Source organism: Crinia signifera, chromosome 12 (genome assembly GCF_055691185.1).
Source record: "Crinia signifera chromosome 12, ASM5569118v1, whole genome shotgun sequence".
Lineage (NCBI taxonomy): Eukaryota > Metazoa > Chordata > Amphibia > Anura > Myobatrachidae > Crinia > Crinia signifera.
The window spans coordinates 55,568,576-55,583,931 of record NC_139228.1 but is presented as its reverse complement, the minus strand read 5'-3'; the positions used below and the strand labels follow the sequence as shown (position 1 = coordinate 55,583,931).

The 15,356-nt window shown below is 49.5% G+C and overlaps 1 protein-coding gene across 5 annotated transcripts in view; it reads right to left on the bottom strand.

The window, feature by feature from the left end:
* The window catches only part of CEP128 (centrosomal protein 128), a 111,912-nt gene that overhangs the window by 17,436 nt on the left and 79,120 nt on the right, over positions 1-15,356 (bottom strand). For all 5 annotated transcript variants that reach the window (XM_083167377.1, XM_083167379.1, XM_083167378.1 and 2 more), the window contains 2 exons: positions 2,282-2,331; positions 255-278 (listed from right to left, as the gene is read on the bottom strand). In XM_083167377.1, coding sequence (XP_083023503.1) covers positions 255-278; positions 2,282-2,331 — 74 coding nt within the window. The remainder of the gene's footprint in view (positions 1-254; positions 279-2,281; positions 2,332-15,356) is intronic.

The window sequence follows — 15,356 nt, the reverse complement described above, 5'->3', positions numbered from 1 at the left end:
AGCCTCATTCGTTTGCACAAGTGCTGGGGTGGAAGTAGTATATTGCAGGGTATCGATTACAGAAGGCTCTTTCACAGCAGTGTAGAGTTTCTGCTCATATAGAAATGTTCTGCGGTGTCAGAGTAGCCTTTTCCGCGCAGGGGAAATGCAGGCACACATGTAATGTACTTGTTCCATTCATTTCCCCTGATTGGAGGGGAGAAAGTTCTTACATATTAAGTATTGTGCACTCAGATGATATCCAGACTACTTACCCGCTCCAGATCCACAATCCGGTCCTGTGAAAGAAACACAGAGACACTTTAGAACAGGGCAGATTGGTTTCTTCGAGCAAGGAAATCCAGGCTATTGCTGCCCCTGCTCCCAGTAATACAGCATTGGCAACACTAGAGGTATCATCGTGACTGCAGAGCTCAATGAGAATTCCCTACGTTCTAGGCCATTGTCGTTCTGCAGCGATAGACATGGACAGAAACCAAAGCCACAAGACGATCCCCTTCTCTCCCGCTGATCTTCAGACAAGACTACAATACAACCCTTGTAATAAATGATAATAAGCAGCTATTTTCATGTAGCCGCCAGTATTCAGTGCCTGGAATAATTGTACCTAAATTACAGGACATTAAAATAACTCCAGGATACTCATTTCCTCGATACTATAACACGGAAGGTCAATGCAACCCTTAAAGTAGAAGTTGGGACACTCTGATCTCTTACGGAGTAAGTCGCAGCATCCTCTGCCAGGCAGAAAGTAAATCTAATTCTACAAACATTCCGAGTTCTGAAGACTTAACATAGTCTGCTGAATGCAGACAAGTCGTGAGCATATGGACCTGACAGGTTGGGGTATGTTTTGTCCACATTCACTATGTCAATATGCTTGGCATGTTAACATTGACCCCATCAACACTTGCGTCTAATAAAATGTTGTCATGAAACATCGTGGGTGGTCTAGCTCCAGCTGTGACCTCATGATGGATCCAGGCAAATCAATCTGCTAATCTAAGCCTTCCCCTCAAGTCAAACCTGCACACTCTTGCCCTAATCCTCTCCCTAGTGTCTAACCTCCCCACCCATATTCTACCTCCCTAGGATCCATTCTCTCCACCCATAGCCTAACTCTCCCCTTACCGTCTAACCGGCCCCACTCCTAGCCTTACCCTTCCCATCTGTTGCCTATCCCTAACTCTCCCGCTAGTGTCTGACTTCCCTCCCTGTAGCCTAACCCTCCCCTCCTACCATCAACCATCCCGTAGTGTATAACTTCCGCACGCAGTCTAACTGTCCCGCTAGTGTCTAACTTCTCTCCCTGTAGCCTAACCATCCCCTAGTGTATAACTTCCCACTAATGTCTCACTTCCCGGTACTTGTTTCCTAGCACGGCGCCCACGATAGTAAGTTGTATGGCATGTCATCGCATCGCATGCGGGCATATGGCATGCGATGCGATTTTAAATTGTATAAGCCCCTATATGATTTTTAATTGTATAAGCACCCTAAGTGGGTGCTTACAATGTTAAATGCACCCCCACTATGAACGCCAACCCGAAGCGTGGCGAGCGCAGCGGTACGCGTCCTCCGACCTTTTCATACACCCACTATCCACGTCAGCGTGGAGTTGATTTTATATAGTGTGGCGAGCGGACGCGCATTACTTCACATGTATTCCGCGTCCCCTCGCCATGCTTCGGGCTCGGTGGCTCGCCACACTATATAAAATCAACTCCACGCCGACGTGGATAGTGGGGGTATGAAAAGGTCGGAGGACGCGTACCGCCGCTCACGGGCTCGCTGCGCTTCAGGTTGGCGTTGATAGTAGGGGTGCTTTAACATTGTAAGCACCCTTCACGGTGCTTATACAATTATTTATCTTATAGGGGGCACATTTAACATTGAAAACACCCATTAGGGTGCTTATAAAATTTAAAATCATGTACCATTGTATATGCCATACAATGCGATGGTATACAATTTAAAATTGTATAACATCGGCTGCCATCGCGTAACATCGCATTGCATATCATCATATGCCTTATGGTATGCAATGCGACGGGCGCTGTGCTAGGAAACAAGTACCCACTTCCCTCCCTGTAGCCTAACCCTCCTCCTAGCATCGAACCATCCCATAGTGTATAACCTCCTCACCCAAAGCCTAACATTCCCGACATTAGAGGTGACGTTAATGCCCTATCCACCATAACCGTGTACACGACTATGTAAAAGGTCATATGTGAAGAAGTGATACTCTCACAAGACGCCGCAGGGGGTGCACATCACTCACCTGAAGAAGCCACATTTCCTCGTCCCGTCTGCGGTTCTTTTCCAGAGCATCTGCAAACCACAGGAAAAGCGTTAATAGTGTACTTATACCGGCAGTAACAAGACCATTGCAGTCATTCTCTATTCTGGTCCCTGTATAGCAGGAAAAGTAATAAATGCATATCCAATATCCTTTTAAATGTTTCAAACCGTCCATCATTGTATGTGGGAGTGACGCGATCTGGCCGAGCTGCCTGTATGCCCATGTAACTAGCACTGTGCATGCTCCGGAGCCATAAGCTGGCATATATGAGTGAGTAAGAGTCCTGCGTAACTAGGTGGCCTCTCCATTTGTGGCTATTAGGGCATAATTGGGTGATACACAGAGGTTCAATGAGAGGGTGTATAGACGGAACATAGATCAGGCTCATTTCCCACATAACTGTATTGGAAGATACTGTACTGTGGACAACCATTGCACCTTTTGTGTGTATCATGTTCTTCTATGTGTGCATTTAGCCTAGGTCAATGGGCTTCTAACTGTAGTAACGACTGGCATGTTTCCATACTGGTAACCAAAGCCAATGGATAAGACTGGACCTTAAGGATAACACAGAGCTTGCAAGTTGGCAATTAAAGTGTGGACCACCTGTAGATACCTTACAGGACTCAGACATTGGGTGCACCTAATAAATGGAGAAATAAGGCCTGATGTTCAGGGCCACCCTAAAGTTGCACGTGACATGGCCACTGCCCTAAGAACACTCCTATTACGTAGATTGTAAGCTTTTGTTACCAGCCACCACCTGCTCACGCCATTTAAACAAAAGGATCTGCAGATTGCCTGGTGCTGCGGAGTCTTTTGGTAGCGATAACTGGTGATGGTAATGTCGCTGTACAGCCTATTACAATGTGCGGGCACTGCAGCATGGCAGCCCCGTTTCAGCACACGGTAGTGCCACATGGATGTGCATTACCCCGCAGGCAATGCAAGGGTGAAAGAGCTTTGAAAAGAATTAAAAGATTCTTTCCTTGCACATTTTAAACCACACAACAAAGCTCCGTGTGTCCCTTCCACCCCTCCCCTATGCCTGCTGTGATTTCACCATCCAGACCTAATCGGAGTCCTGTTTGGGGACATTCTCTCTCCTATTTCTGCTGTTCGGGGAGATTTATCTGCATTAAATTGGCTCCAGTAAAATGAGTTTGTGCAGCTTTGCTGGGAGCGCAGGAAGCGGCGAGATACGGGGTGGCTGTCAGGAAAATAATAAGCGCAGAAACTGCAAGGCTTGGCACAAGTGTCACAGCGAGATATCAGGCAGGGAATGTTTTATCTGCCAAGTGAGGGAGGCTTGGCATAGCACTCACCTACTTACTGGCTGCGTGTACAACCATCAGTGCGATTTCCCTTTTGCTTGGGACTGCTCCCTTGATTGCAACAGTGTTGGACAGGCGGCAGTAGCGCCATTTGATGTAATTCACAGGACAGAACGTTCCAAGCATGCCAAAAGGAATATCACATAAGGTTCAGTTCTGTCTGCATCAATTGTGATGCCAGCAAGCCAAACATTGCTCTGCAAACCCTAATGTCCTATTGCGGTCACTGGCTGAAACGCTTGATGTGCAGTTTATATACATGCAACAGGAATCTGCATTACAGTGCCCCTAGTTCATTCTGCATGTACTGTATGCCATAATATAGTGCCTCCCCTGCCTACCGTACCACATTACAGTGCCCCCAGTTCATATTATGTAACATTATAATTTCCTGCAGTTCATTTTATACCACATTACAAGAAGCTGGTCATAAGTAGGGTAATAACTATATTGTAGGCCACAAGGTAAGCATTTGTAAGGGGCCCTATGTACTACACAATAGCGAGTTATATTACAATATATTTATATACATAAATAAAAATAAACACGTAACTGTGGCAGGGAATGTGGCCCCTCTCAGCTCTGGCCCCCATACCCTCTGCACTTATGGTAGTTACACCCCTGTATATGACACATAACTGTGACAGGGAAGGTGGCCTCTCTCAGCTCTGGGTCCCATAGCATCTGGACCTATGGTAACTACACTCCGGTGTAGAACATATTTAAATCTGACAGGGAAAGTGGCCCCTCTCAGCCCTGGGCCTTCGCTCACCCCCTCTGTCACCATTTAATGTGTTTAAAGCTGTAATATAGACTAATCTGAGAAGCACGTGGCAGTCTCAGGGACTGGGGTAGGGGCACCAACTTCTCTACCAGGTGATAGAGAAGCTGCTGTAACAGAATGACACGATTGTAACTGTAATCGGGGCCTCTCCGGTTCCCTCCTGATGGGATTCTTATACCTCCTATATACTTTGCATGGATTCATGAACCACACATCACGCTCTGCCATGGCTTTTGGTGCAGGTCAATCACATTACATATGAACAAAGACACTACAGTGAGAACGTCATTGCAGGAGTCCCGCATTTCTGAGCACAGGTATGTAACACAATATACATGGAGATGAGGGGTACTGGTATAGGGTCCTTTGATCGCCCATGAAGTAACACATTCTCCAATAATCCCGGCCTCCAGGATGGACGCTGTTGACGTTACAAAACTAATGGAGCAGAAAAGATAAACCTTTCGGGGAGGTCCTGACCCGCTACATCACCAAACAGAATCCCTTTCAATAATACACCCGGTTTCAGTTATTCGTAAAATAAATAACATTTAATTAAATTGTAAAAATAGTGGAAGACTCTTGAATTTGGGCCAAAGGGTATAGATAACAGCTTAGTGTTGGACAATAGCTGTGGGAAAATTCCATGCGTTACATCATAGACCGCGACGGATTCTCCAGCGTGCAAACTGTAACGCCTGTCATGCTGCGGGGTGGCTATGGTGCTACATGGCAAATCGCTCAAACTATTGCCTTAATCAAAGCGTCTAGAACCCTGCACAGGACGAGGTCGTAATCTCGTCACCGACACGAGAATTTGATCAGCGGCTTGATTCTAAGTTACTGCTGTGACCCATCTGTATCTCATCCACCGGCCAGGGCGGAGGTTTGGAGAGCTGGAATTGCTCCCTCTGTCTGGGAATTCGGCTCCTTGTTCCCACATGTGACTGGGCTCTTATATTATTCTCACACAGTCCGGTTCCTGCTGGCAGCGGGGGGAATGTAAATCCTGTCCTTGCCGTTGAGGCCCCTTCAGATGGAGAAAGCTGGGACTTCAAGGGGAACACTGTAAGTCTTTTGGATTAACCGCGGGAAAGTTTATACAGGTGGTGAGAGAGTAGCAGGAAATTAAACCAAAGCGCGGCTTCTGTTTGGTTTCACATCGATGCCAACACTCACCTCCCTACGCATCCCCCGCCCCCCTCCAAACCTCACACTAAAAGAATCCAAATGGTGTATTGTCAGCACAATATCTGCCCACTGAGGCCACTGGGATGGAATTAATGTGTTTAAGTTGGAAAGGTCAGTTTTTGTGGGACATTATTTATTGCCCTTGCAAACCATTAAATTGCCCTTTGTGCACCATGATTTATACCACGTAACACCATGGCTGTGAGTCTCTGCGGGCACACCGCGTGCATGCCAAGTGGAAAGCCCATTATAAATGGTGCCCACTGCCATCTTCTCAGTGTAACAATAACGGTAGAATATGTATTATTGTATGGGCCCATGTGGTGTTAAATGCCCTCTGTTAGCCCTGGGAAATGATTCCCCTGCTCTGCCCTAGGGGTACATGGAACCCCCACCAAGCTTTTCCCCTGCGGCACAAGCTCCAGTTTGGTATACAGATGGAGTGGGCATCATCCTTGGCCGGCACTCGCCAGATCCCTTGCACTGGCGAGCACCGGCGATAGAGACTGGGACGCGCGTGCGTCTCACATGCACGTGCGTCCCAGTATCACGGTGGCTGGGCAGCATCTCCCTGCCCGTCTCCGCTTCAGGGAGACTCTGCCCAGTTTGGGGGGGGGGGGTCGGTGAAGCGAGGGGGACCAGCGGGGGTGGTGGCAGGCTCAGTTTGCAAAAGGGCGCACAGGCGTCTCGTGCGTGCGCGCCCCTGGCGGTAGCCAACCGCCCCTGCAAAGATAGAGCTCGCTCCATCTGTAATGCTGGGTACACATCGGGTGCCATTGATATTGTTAATAATATCAGCGGTGCCACAGACGAACAATATATAGAGCATACACACTGATCAATATCATACATGATATCGGTCAGTGTCGTCACCCACCGCCCGCTACGTACATGCATCATTGACGAAGTAATCAACAATGAGCTGCATGTACAGACAACGGGTTGATAACAATGCCCGGGAGTGTTCACTGTTAGCAATATTGAGTATACACACTAGACAATATGTGCAAAATATAGTTAACAATATCGGTATCTTGCATATCATGGACAATATATCGGCCAGTGTACTTGATGGTGGTCTGATAGGACTGCTGCACCCAGACACAGTACAGCACGACGTGGTCAGCGGATCCCTGGGCTGTTATTACAGGAGGTGACAGGACCGTTGCCGGGTCACAGTGCTCCGAGGTGAAGAGGAGGAAAGAGGTGTACAGTCAGCTTGCAGAGCCTGATACAAGGCAGATCTCGCTGCTGTGACCTGGAGCCCTGTGTTGTGTTTCCGACACCTAGAAACATGGAGTTCCTGCCAATGGACATCCTCAGTCTGTAATACAGATCTGTACAACATCTATCATTAATGTTCTGCTCCCAGAACTTTACAACGCAGCAATGGTCATAAACTTGTTCCTTCTGTCTTTAATCCATTCATGATAACAAGAAGATGGCTTCAAGAAATCTGCTTACTATAGGCCCAGAGCAAGCCGCCTGCCATCTATGGCAAAGGGGATATGTCATGGCAAACGGCCAGGGGAGATAGTGACTCAACCACATAAAACACGTGGTCGGGATGTGGAATTGCGCATGTGATGCTGCCACTGAAACGTAAATAGACTGATTCACGCTGCTCATTAATCCTATTTATAGCTGCTGTTCCCGGCACAGAACAAAAACAGCGATACCGCTTGTAACCAGCCATCCTGTAGTACAGGCACAGGTTTATCGTTCGGTCAGCGAGTGCCGCGTCGTCACGGACCTTCAAGGTTATTTACCAGACAGAATGACTCTAATATTAATTCATATTAATCTTCTGCCTAAAAAATAGGATTTTGGGTACCTACCGGTAAATCCTTTTCTCGTAGTCCATATGGGATACTGGGTTATACTATGGGGATAGAGATCCTCCGCAGGAGAGACAGGCACATTAAAGCTTTCAGTGTGGGTGCACTGGCTCCTCCCCTCTATCTCCCTCCACTAGTCAGTTAATGAAAAACTGTGCCGAAGGAGAGCTATATGAGGAGGTATGTGAACGATAACGTGGTGAGATTCTCACAGCACACCCAAACCAAAATAATAAACATAAAATAACAAAAGAGGTGAATCCTAACAACTTTTGAGTTCACCATAATCATTGAAGAAGGTCAATATATGACAACAAGGCAACAAGCCCTAACCGTGTTAGTAACCGTGTCGTTACAGCAGAAAGCCGCACAGAGGCGGGCTCCCAGTATCCCATATGGACTACGAGAAAAGGATTTACCGGTAGGTACCCAAAATCCTATTTTCTCTACCGTCCAATGGGATACTGGGTTATACTATGGGGAGGTCCCAAAGCTACCAGAACGGGCGGGAACGTGCGGAGTCTGCTGTAGAACCGCTTGTCCGAACTGAGAATCCTCCCTGGCCAGAGTGTCAAATCTGTAAAACTTGACAAACGTGTTATTCCCTGACCAAGTTGCGGCCCTGCACAGCTGCAGAGCCGAAACCCCTCGGGCAGCCGCCCAAGAAGTCCCAACAGATCTAGTGGAATGGATGCATAGGACTGTTGTATCGTGCATCGAATCCACCGGGCTATGGTCTTTGTAGATGCAGGAGAGCCCTTCTTTTGCGCATCATACAATACAAACAAACTATCCGACTTCCGGATTCTAGCCGTACGTTTAACATACGCCTTGAGGGTATGTACCACATCCAAAGAGAGAGGTATATCAGGATGTACCGTGCTGGAAGGAACCACAATAGGTTGGTTCAGGTGGAATGCGGACACAACCTTTGGCAGAAACTGCAGCCTGGTCCTGAGCTCTGCCCTATCCTCGTGGAATACCAGGTAAGGGCTTTTACAAGACAATGCCCCAAGCTCAGACACCCGCCTGGCTGAGGCTAAGGCCAGCAGGAAAACAGTCTTCCAAGTAAGATGTTTCAACTCCGATTGTTCCAAAGGAACGAACCAAGAGGACTTAAGGAAGGTGAGGACCACATCCAAGTCCCAAGGCGCGGTGGGTGGTACAAAGGGAGGCTGAATCCTCAGCACCCCTTGCAGGAAGGTGTGGACCTCCGGCAACAGCGCCAGTTTCTTCTGAAAAAATACTGAAAGAGCCGAGATCGGTACCTTCAAGGACCCCAACCGGAGGCCCAAGTCCAAACCGGCTTGAAGGAATCTTAACAGATTGTTAAGACGAAATACCGCTGGTGGCAAAGCATTTTTCTCACACCAGGCTATGTACTTCTTCCATATCACATGGTAGTGAGAAGCCGTGACTGGCTTCCTGGCACGCATCATGGTTGTTATTACAGAGGGATGTAGTCCCTTGAGGCCTAATATCTGCCGCTCAACCTCCAGGCCGTTAAACGCAGCCGCGGTAAGTCCTGAAAGACAAACGGTCCCTGGAGGAGAAGATCTTTTCTTAGAGGAAGATGCCACGGGTCTTCTACCTGCATGGCCTGAATGTCCTCGTACCAGGCCCTTCGAGGCCAGTCTGGAGCCACTAGAATGGCTTCTACTCTCTGGTGTCGAATCCTCTTTAGCAGCCGTGCCAGCAATGGGAGCGGTGGGAACAGGTACACCAGCTGAAAATCCCACGTCCAAGTCAGGGCATCTACTGCGGTTACCCCTGGATCCCTGGTCTGGGCACAGTACCTGTCCAGCTTGTGGTTCAACCGTGAGGCCATAAGGTCGATCTGAGGGAGCCCCCAAAGATCTACCAGGTCCTGGAACACCTGAGGGTGAAGTCCCCACTCCCCCGGGGTGGAGATCGTGACGACTGAGGAAATCCGCCTCCCAGTTGTTGACTCCTCGTATAAAGATAGCCGAGAGGGCTTCTACATGGCGTTCCGCCCAGGAGAATATCCTGGTGGTTTCCCTCATACAGGGCATGCTCCTTGTCCCTCCTTGGCGGTTGATGTAGGAAACCGTAGTTGCATTGTCCGACTGGACTTGTACCGCCCTGCCCTGCAGCATAGGCTCCGCCTGTAATAGGGCATAGTGAACAGCCCTCAGTGTGAGGTTGTTTATATGCAGCATGGATTCCATCGGAGACCAACGGCCTTGCAGGCGGACTCCCTGTATCACGGCTCCCCAGCCTCTGAGACTGGCATCCGTGGTAATCAGAAGCCAGTCTTGTATCTGGAAGCAGCGACCCGCCAATAGATTTGGCGAATCTAGCCACCACTGCAGGGAGAGTTTGGTCTGCGCAGACAAGCAAATCCTCCTGTGTATTTGCCGGGGGGATCCTGACCATTTCGTGAGGATATCCAGCTGAAAAGTCCTGGAGTGGAACCTGGCATACTGGATGGCTTCGAATGAAGCAACCATCTTGCCCAAGAGCCTCAGGCAGAGGTGCACCGAGACCCAAGGGTTTGATAGGACCTCTCTTACCAATTCCTGTAAAGCTGAAGCCTTTTCGGCCGGCAGGAAAACCTTCTGCTCCATCGTGTCCAGAGTCATACCCAGGAACACCATTCTCCGGCTCGGGAGCAACAAGGATTTTGGTATGTTTAAAATCCACCCGTGGTCTCTCAGCACCTGCATAGTCAGATTTAACGCACTTCTCAGGGCCTCCTCCGATCCTGCCTTGATCAGCAGATTGTCCAGGTAGGGCTGGAGCCTGAGAAGGACCATCATTTCTGCCATGAGCTTGGTAAAGACGCGCAGGGCAGTGGACAGCCCGAAGGGTAGCGCCTGAAACTGGTAATGGCTGTTTCCCACCGCAAATCTTAGAAAGACTTGATGGGGAGGCCAAATTGGGACGTGTAAATAGGCGTCCTTGACGTCTACAGAGGCCAGAAATTCCCCTTTTTCCAGGGAGGCAATCACCGACCTGAGCGACTCCATTTTGAATTTGAACACCTGCAGAAAGGGGTTCAGCGACTTCAGATTCAAAATGGGCCTTACTGAACCGTCCGGTTTGGGGACAAGGAACAGGTTTGAATAGTAACCCTGGCCTTGCTCCTGTATTGGTACAGGTAGGATTACTTTGGACAGGAGGAGCTTGTGAATTGCTCCCTGAAGGAGCAACTGATCCTCCACTGAGGCTGGGAGGGCCGACTTGAAGTAGCGTCGAGGAGGGGGCCTGGCAAACTCCAGCCTGTAACCTAGTGAAATAAGACTCATGGCCCAGGAATCTAGGCACGAGGCGTCCCACACCTTGCTGAAGTGTAACAGCTGGGCCCCCACCTCGAGGTGCACCCCGTCATGCTGCCGGCTTGGCAGCGGCAGGGGCGGTGGAACGGTCCTGATGACCTGAGGGGTTTGGCTTCCTGAATTTCCCTCTAGTGCCTCTGCTAGCATTAGAGGCGCCTCTGGCCTTAGGACGGAACTTGGACCCACGAAAGGACTGCTGGGAGGGACCAGTGAAAGGGCGTTTTGCCGGAGTGGGTGCTGATGGGAGGAACGTGGATTTCCCTGCAGTAGCCTTAGAAATCCAGTCGTCCAGCTCACTATCAAAGAGCCTCTCCCCTGTGAAAGGTATGCTTTCCACACTCTTCTTGGAATCCACATCAGCCACCCACTGGTGCAACCACAGAGCCTGCCTAGCCGACACGGCCATTGCAGAATTCCGCGCGTTTATAGCGCCCAATTCCTTTTGTGCCTCACAAAGCACCCGTGTCGTGTCCTGAATGTGACGCAGGTTTTCACCTATCTGAGCCACGGACATTTCCCCCAACAAACCTTCTTGGATCTGCGTGGACAAAGTATAAATGGCCTTAGCCATCCAGCAACTGGCCAATACCGGGCGTTGTGAAGCCTCACTGGCCGTGAACATAGACTTGAGTGTTGCTTCAAGTCTCCTATCTGCACCATCCTGGAGTGTAGATACCCCAGGAACTGGTAACAGCACCTTCTTTGAAAGGCGGGAAACAGAGGAATCCACCGCTGGTGGTTCCTCCCACTTCTTCCTACCAATAGGATAAAAGGGATACGCATTTGTGAACCTCTTTGAAAGCTGGAACCTCTTTTCAGGGTTCTGCCAAGCACCTTTAAACGCACTTTCTAATTCAGCCTGTTCTGGGAAATACACCGGCTGTTTTCTCTGGGTCATGAAAAAGGAATCTCCCTCAGAGGGTTCCTCCATAGAAAGCTCTAACACTTCACTAATGGCCTTAATTAAAGCCTCAGAACCATGAACTAAAGACTGCTCCTGAACAGTATCCTGTTCATTTGCCCCATCTCCCACTTCAAGGATGTCATCATCATCAGAGTCAGGGGCCATTGCAGGAGCAGGCCGCTTTGGAGGCTGAGCAGGGGGAGGGGTGAGAATATCAACCCTGGAAGACAACATGGCTAATTCCCTTTGCACCCTCTGCATCTGCTGCGTATTTGCAGAGAGCTGGGAAGCAACAGAGTCCATGCTGTTGGCCCAGGCAGGCTCTTGACTATCAGCTTGTGACCCATCCACAAGTTGTGGGGGCACCCCACTGACCTGAGTGGTTGCACCACTGGGCTGTGGCAGCATACACGGCTCACAGGTAACCTGTGACTGTGAAGCTGGAATAAACTTTGTGCTGCACACCATGCATGTTAACTTTTTCACTATGATGAAGCAACAGGACACCCCCAGCAGCGCACACACAACACCCACACTTGATGTACTGTAACTCTACACAGTATAAGTGTAATACACCTCTGCATTCGAGACTATGGTGTGTGTACAAGTGGTTAACTAGCCAGTGGGATAGACTCAGAGCAATATGAGGAGACCAGTACACCCTAAACCTTAACTCACAGATTTGAGTGAGCTGGTAACGCACAAAACACACAGTGATATGTCATACACAGTGTAAATAACACAGCTAAGCAACGCTGCTGCGCTGTTATAACTTGCTGTCTCTGCCGCTGCTGCACAGGATCAAATCCACCACGCCGCTGAGGAGCTGTAATGGTGACCTCTGGATGCGTGAAGAAGCAGGAAGCAGAGACAGGGCGCGCCCAGCAGAGCCTGGTCCTGCTCTGAGCGAAGCCCCGCCCTCTTTACAAGGAGCTGGCGCTTCCAGTATGTTTAAACTGGCATAAGAAGCGCTTTTTTACACAAAAATGCTTAAAAAACGCCCTGGGTGGTCCAGCAGCATCACCCTATGCCAGTGTGATGAGGGGGGGTCGCGCGGTCCCTGCGAGGGGGTCGCGCGGTCCCTGCGAGAGGGCCGCCACTACTGTCGCCGCCATCTTGCCGCACGGAACGGTTTGGGGTGTCCCCTTGTGGGACCCCCAACCTGTACTCACCACAGACGTCTTCGGACCAGTCAGGGGGTGTGCGGCAGCTGGGGGGCCTGCTCGCTACAGCGCAATGCTGTGCGGTGACAGGCCCCACTCAGGACAGATTATCCTGCAGCAGGGTCAGCTCTGCACCTTAAGAGGTCGGGGACTGACCCTACCCCTGACACCCTCGAACTAGGACAGCTGCCTGGTCATAACTAATAAACTAAATAAAAAAAGTCTGGAGCATCCAGAAAGCACTGCCTCTCCTGAGGCACATTTTTCTAAACTAAACTGACTAGTGGAGGGAGATAGAGGGGAGGAGCCAGTGCACCCACACTGCAAGCTTCAATGTGCCTGTCTCTCCTGCGGAGGATCTCTATCCCCATAGTATAACCCAGTATCCCATTGGACGGTATAGAAATCTTTAAAGGAAAGGTGGCTTTAAAGGAAAATCAACTGTGATATTAAAGGCCACGCTACCATAGACCACCGTGGAACACCGGTAACCCCAACGACGGAGGCAGACGATGCGATTGGCTGCGGGAAACCGCACAACAGTGCTTAGGACAGGTGACATCTGCAAACATTGGATCTGACCTGTTCCTCCTTATTATCCAATGATTCATCCTCTGACAAACTGCTGTGTCACATAACCACCGACGCAGCGTGACGTATAAGGATCCAAATATGAAGCTTTAAAAAGCCTTGTGCTAAAACAGTATTTACACCCGCATGCCGCAGCACCTACATCACACGATTTATCCGGATAAAACTTCTATAAATGCTGCACCATCATCGACTACAACTGGAAATGGCAAAAAGAAAAATTAACAAATGCCCCTGAAATCATATAATATATGCACAAAGTAACTTCTATTAGCTTTGCCATTCACACTCAGCCAATCAGAAGCAGCCCACCCACCATGCTAGCTACCACTGCGGCACATTTTACCATGGAGCCCACGTGGATGTTAAAAGTAGGAAAAACTCACGTTAACCTTTTCATGTGTCGACTATAGTTATGTAGACATTTTGTCAGTTAACTTCGTGCATGTCTATCTAGTCATTGCCAACCTATCAACCGTAAGGGATGATGGTATAAATGATAGAGGGAAAAGCACAAGAGGAGAGGGAACCCTGATTGTGCTAGCTTACTCCCCAGAGCAGTGGTGTCCAACACATAGCCCTCCAGCTGTTGTGGAACTGCACGTCCCAGCATGCCCTGCCACAGTTTTAGCAATCCACTATATAAAATCTGTGGCAGGGCATGCTGGGGTGTGTAGTTCCACAACAGCTGGAGGGCCATGAGTTTGACACCACTGCCCCAGAGTAAAGGTTGCGTTACACACACACACACCCCCGGGTGCAGGTGCGCTCCCCCCCAGGGCACAGGTGCACTACCCTCCCATGGACACCGGTGGGTAAAGCTGGCCATACATCTACAGATTGATTGTCAGATCTGGCTGGATGGAACAAAAACCTGGTAATACTGTATCTGACTGTTTTTGGCAGTTTTCCAGCATTTAAAAGCAAATGGTCAACTGTCATTTGCTCTCATCCATTACCAGGTTTTTGCTCCAACCAGTCAGATCAGACAACAAATCTGTAGATATATGGCCAGCTTTACTACACAGGTGTGTAACACAGCAGCATGAATCACATCCCTACACACAGCTGGCAGCAGTAAGGGGAACACACAGCACCGTCCCGCCACCCAAATCCAGAAAAGTCCAAAGGGCAAATGCTGTAATTGGAAAGGAGTGACGGATAACGGATCCTGGAAAGATCAGCAGGATTATATTCACAGAAACCCAGGAGGTACCGTACTGTGAAGGTCACCCATACTGTGGAGGTGTCCAGCACTTATGCAAAATGGTGCTGGTCTCACTGCAGCTGAGACAGGTTACTATATTACTATTACATAGACAGATTCTGCACCACACGGGTTCTGTTCTCTGGTAATGAATGAGGTATCCGATCACCACAGTAATGGGTCATCAGGTACCGGACAACCGCAATATTGGGGCTACTTACAGTGGGAAAGCCTGGAGCGAGTATTTAAAAGGCGGCCCCCCCCCCCCAATTTCCCACATCAACATTTATCGCAGCCTCTTATACCGCTTTCAGACACGGGTCACGGTGCGGTCTGAAAAGGCCACCACGGGTCGAGCAACACAGGTGTTCAACCCTGGTAATGACCAGGGATGAACACGGCTATGACCCGTGTCAAGTGCAGTGTGAACGGGTGCCTGGGTCGAGCGACCCGTGTCCCGTTCACAGTATGGAGGAGGCAGCACTGTCAGCTCCAAGTACTGCCTCCTCCCGAGCACCCGATGACGCGCCGCCGCACAGCACCGCCCCATGTGACGTCACCGACTCGGCAATATGCCGTGTCGGTGTCGGAACTTTCAGACCGCATTGCCGTGTTGCTCTGGGGATGGGACCCGTGTCCTAATCCCGTGTGCGACACGGCATTTGCGGTCTGAAAGTAGTATTAAGGTCTGCTTCAGTCTTCATGCCATGATATAATAATAATAATGTTATGTATATGGAGCT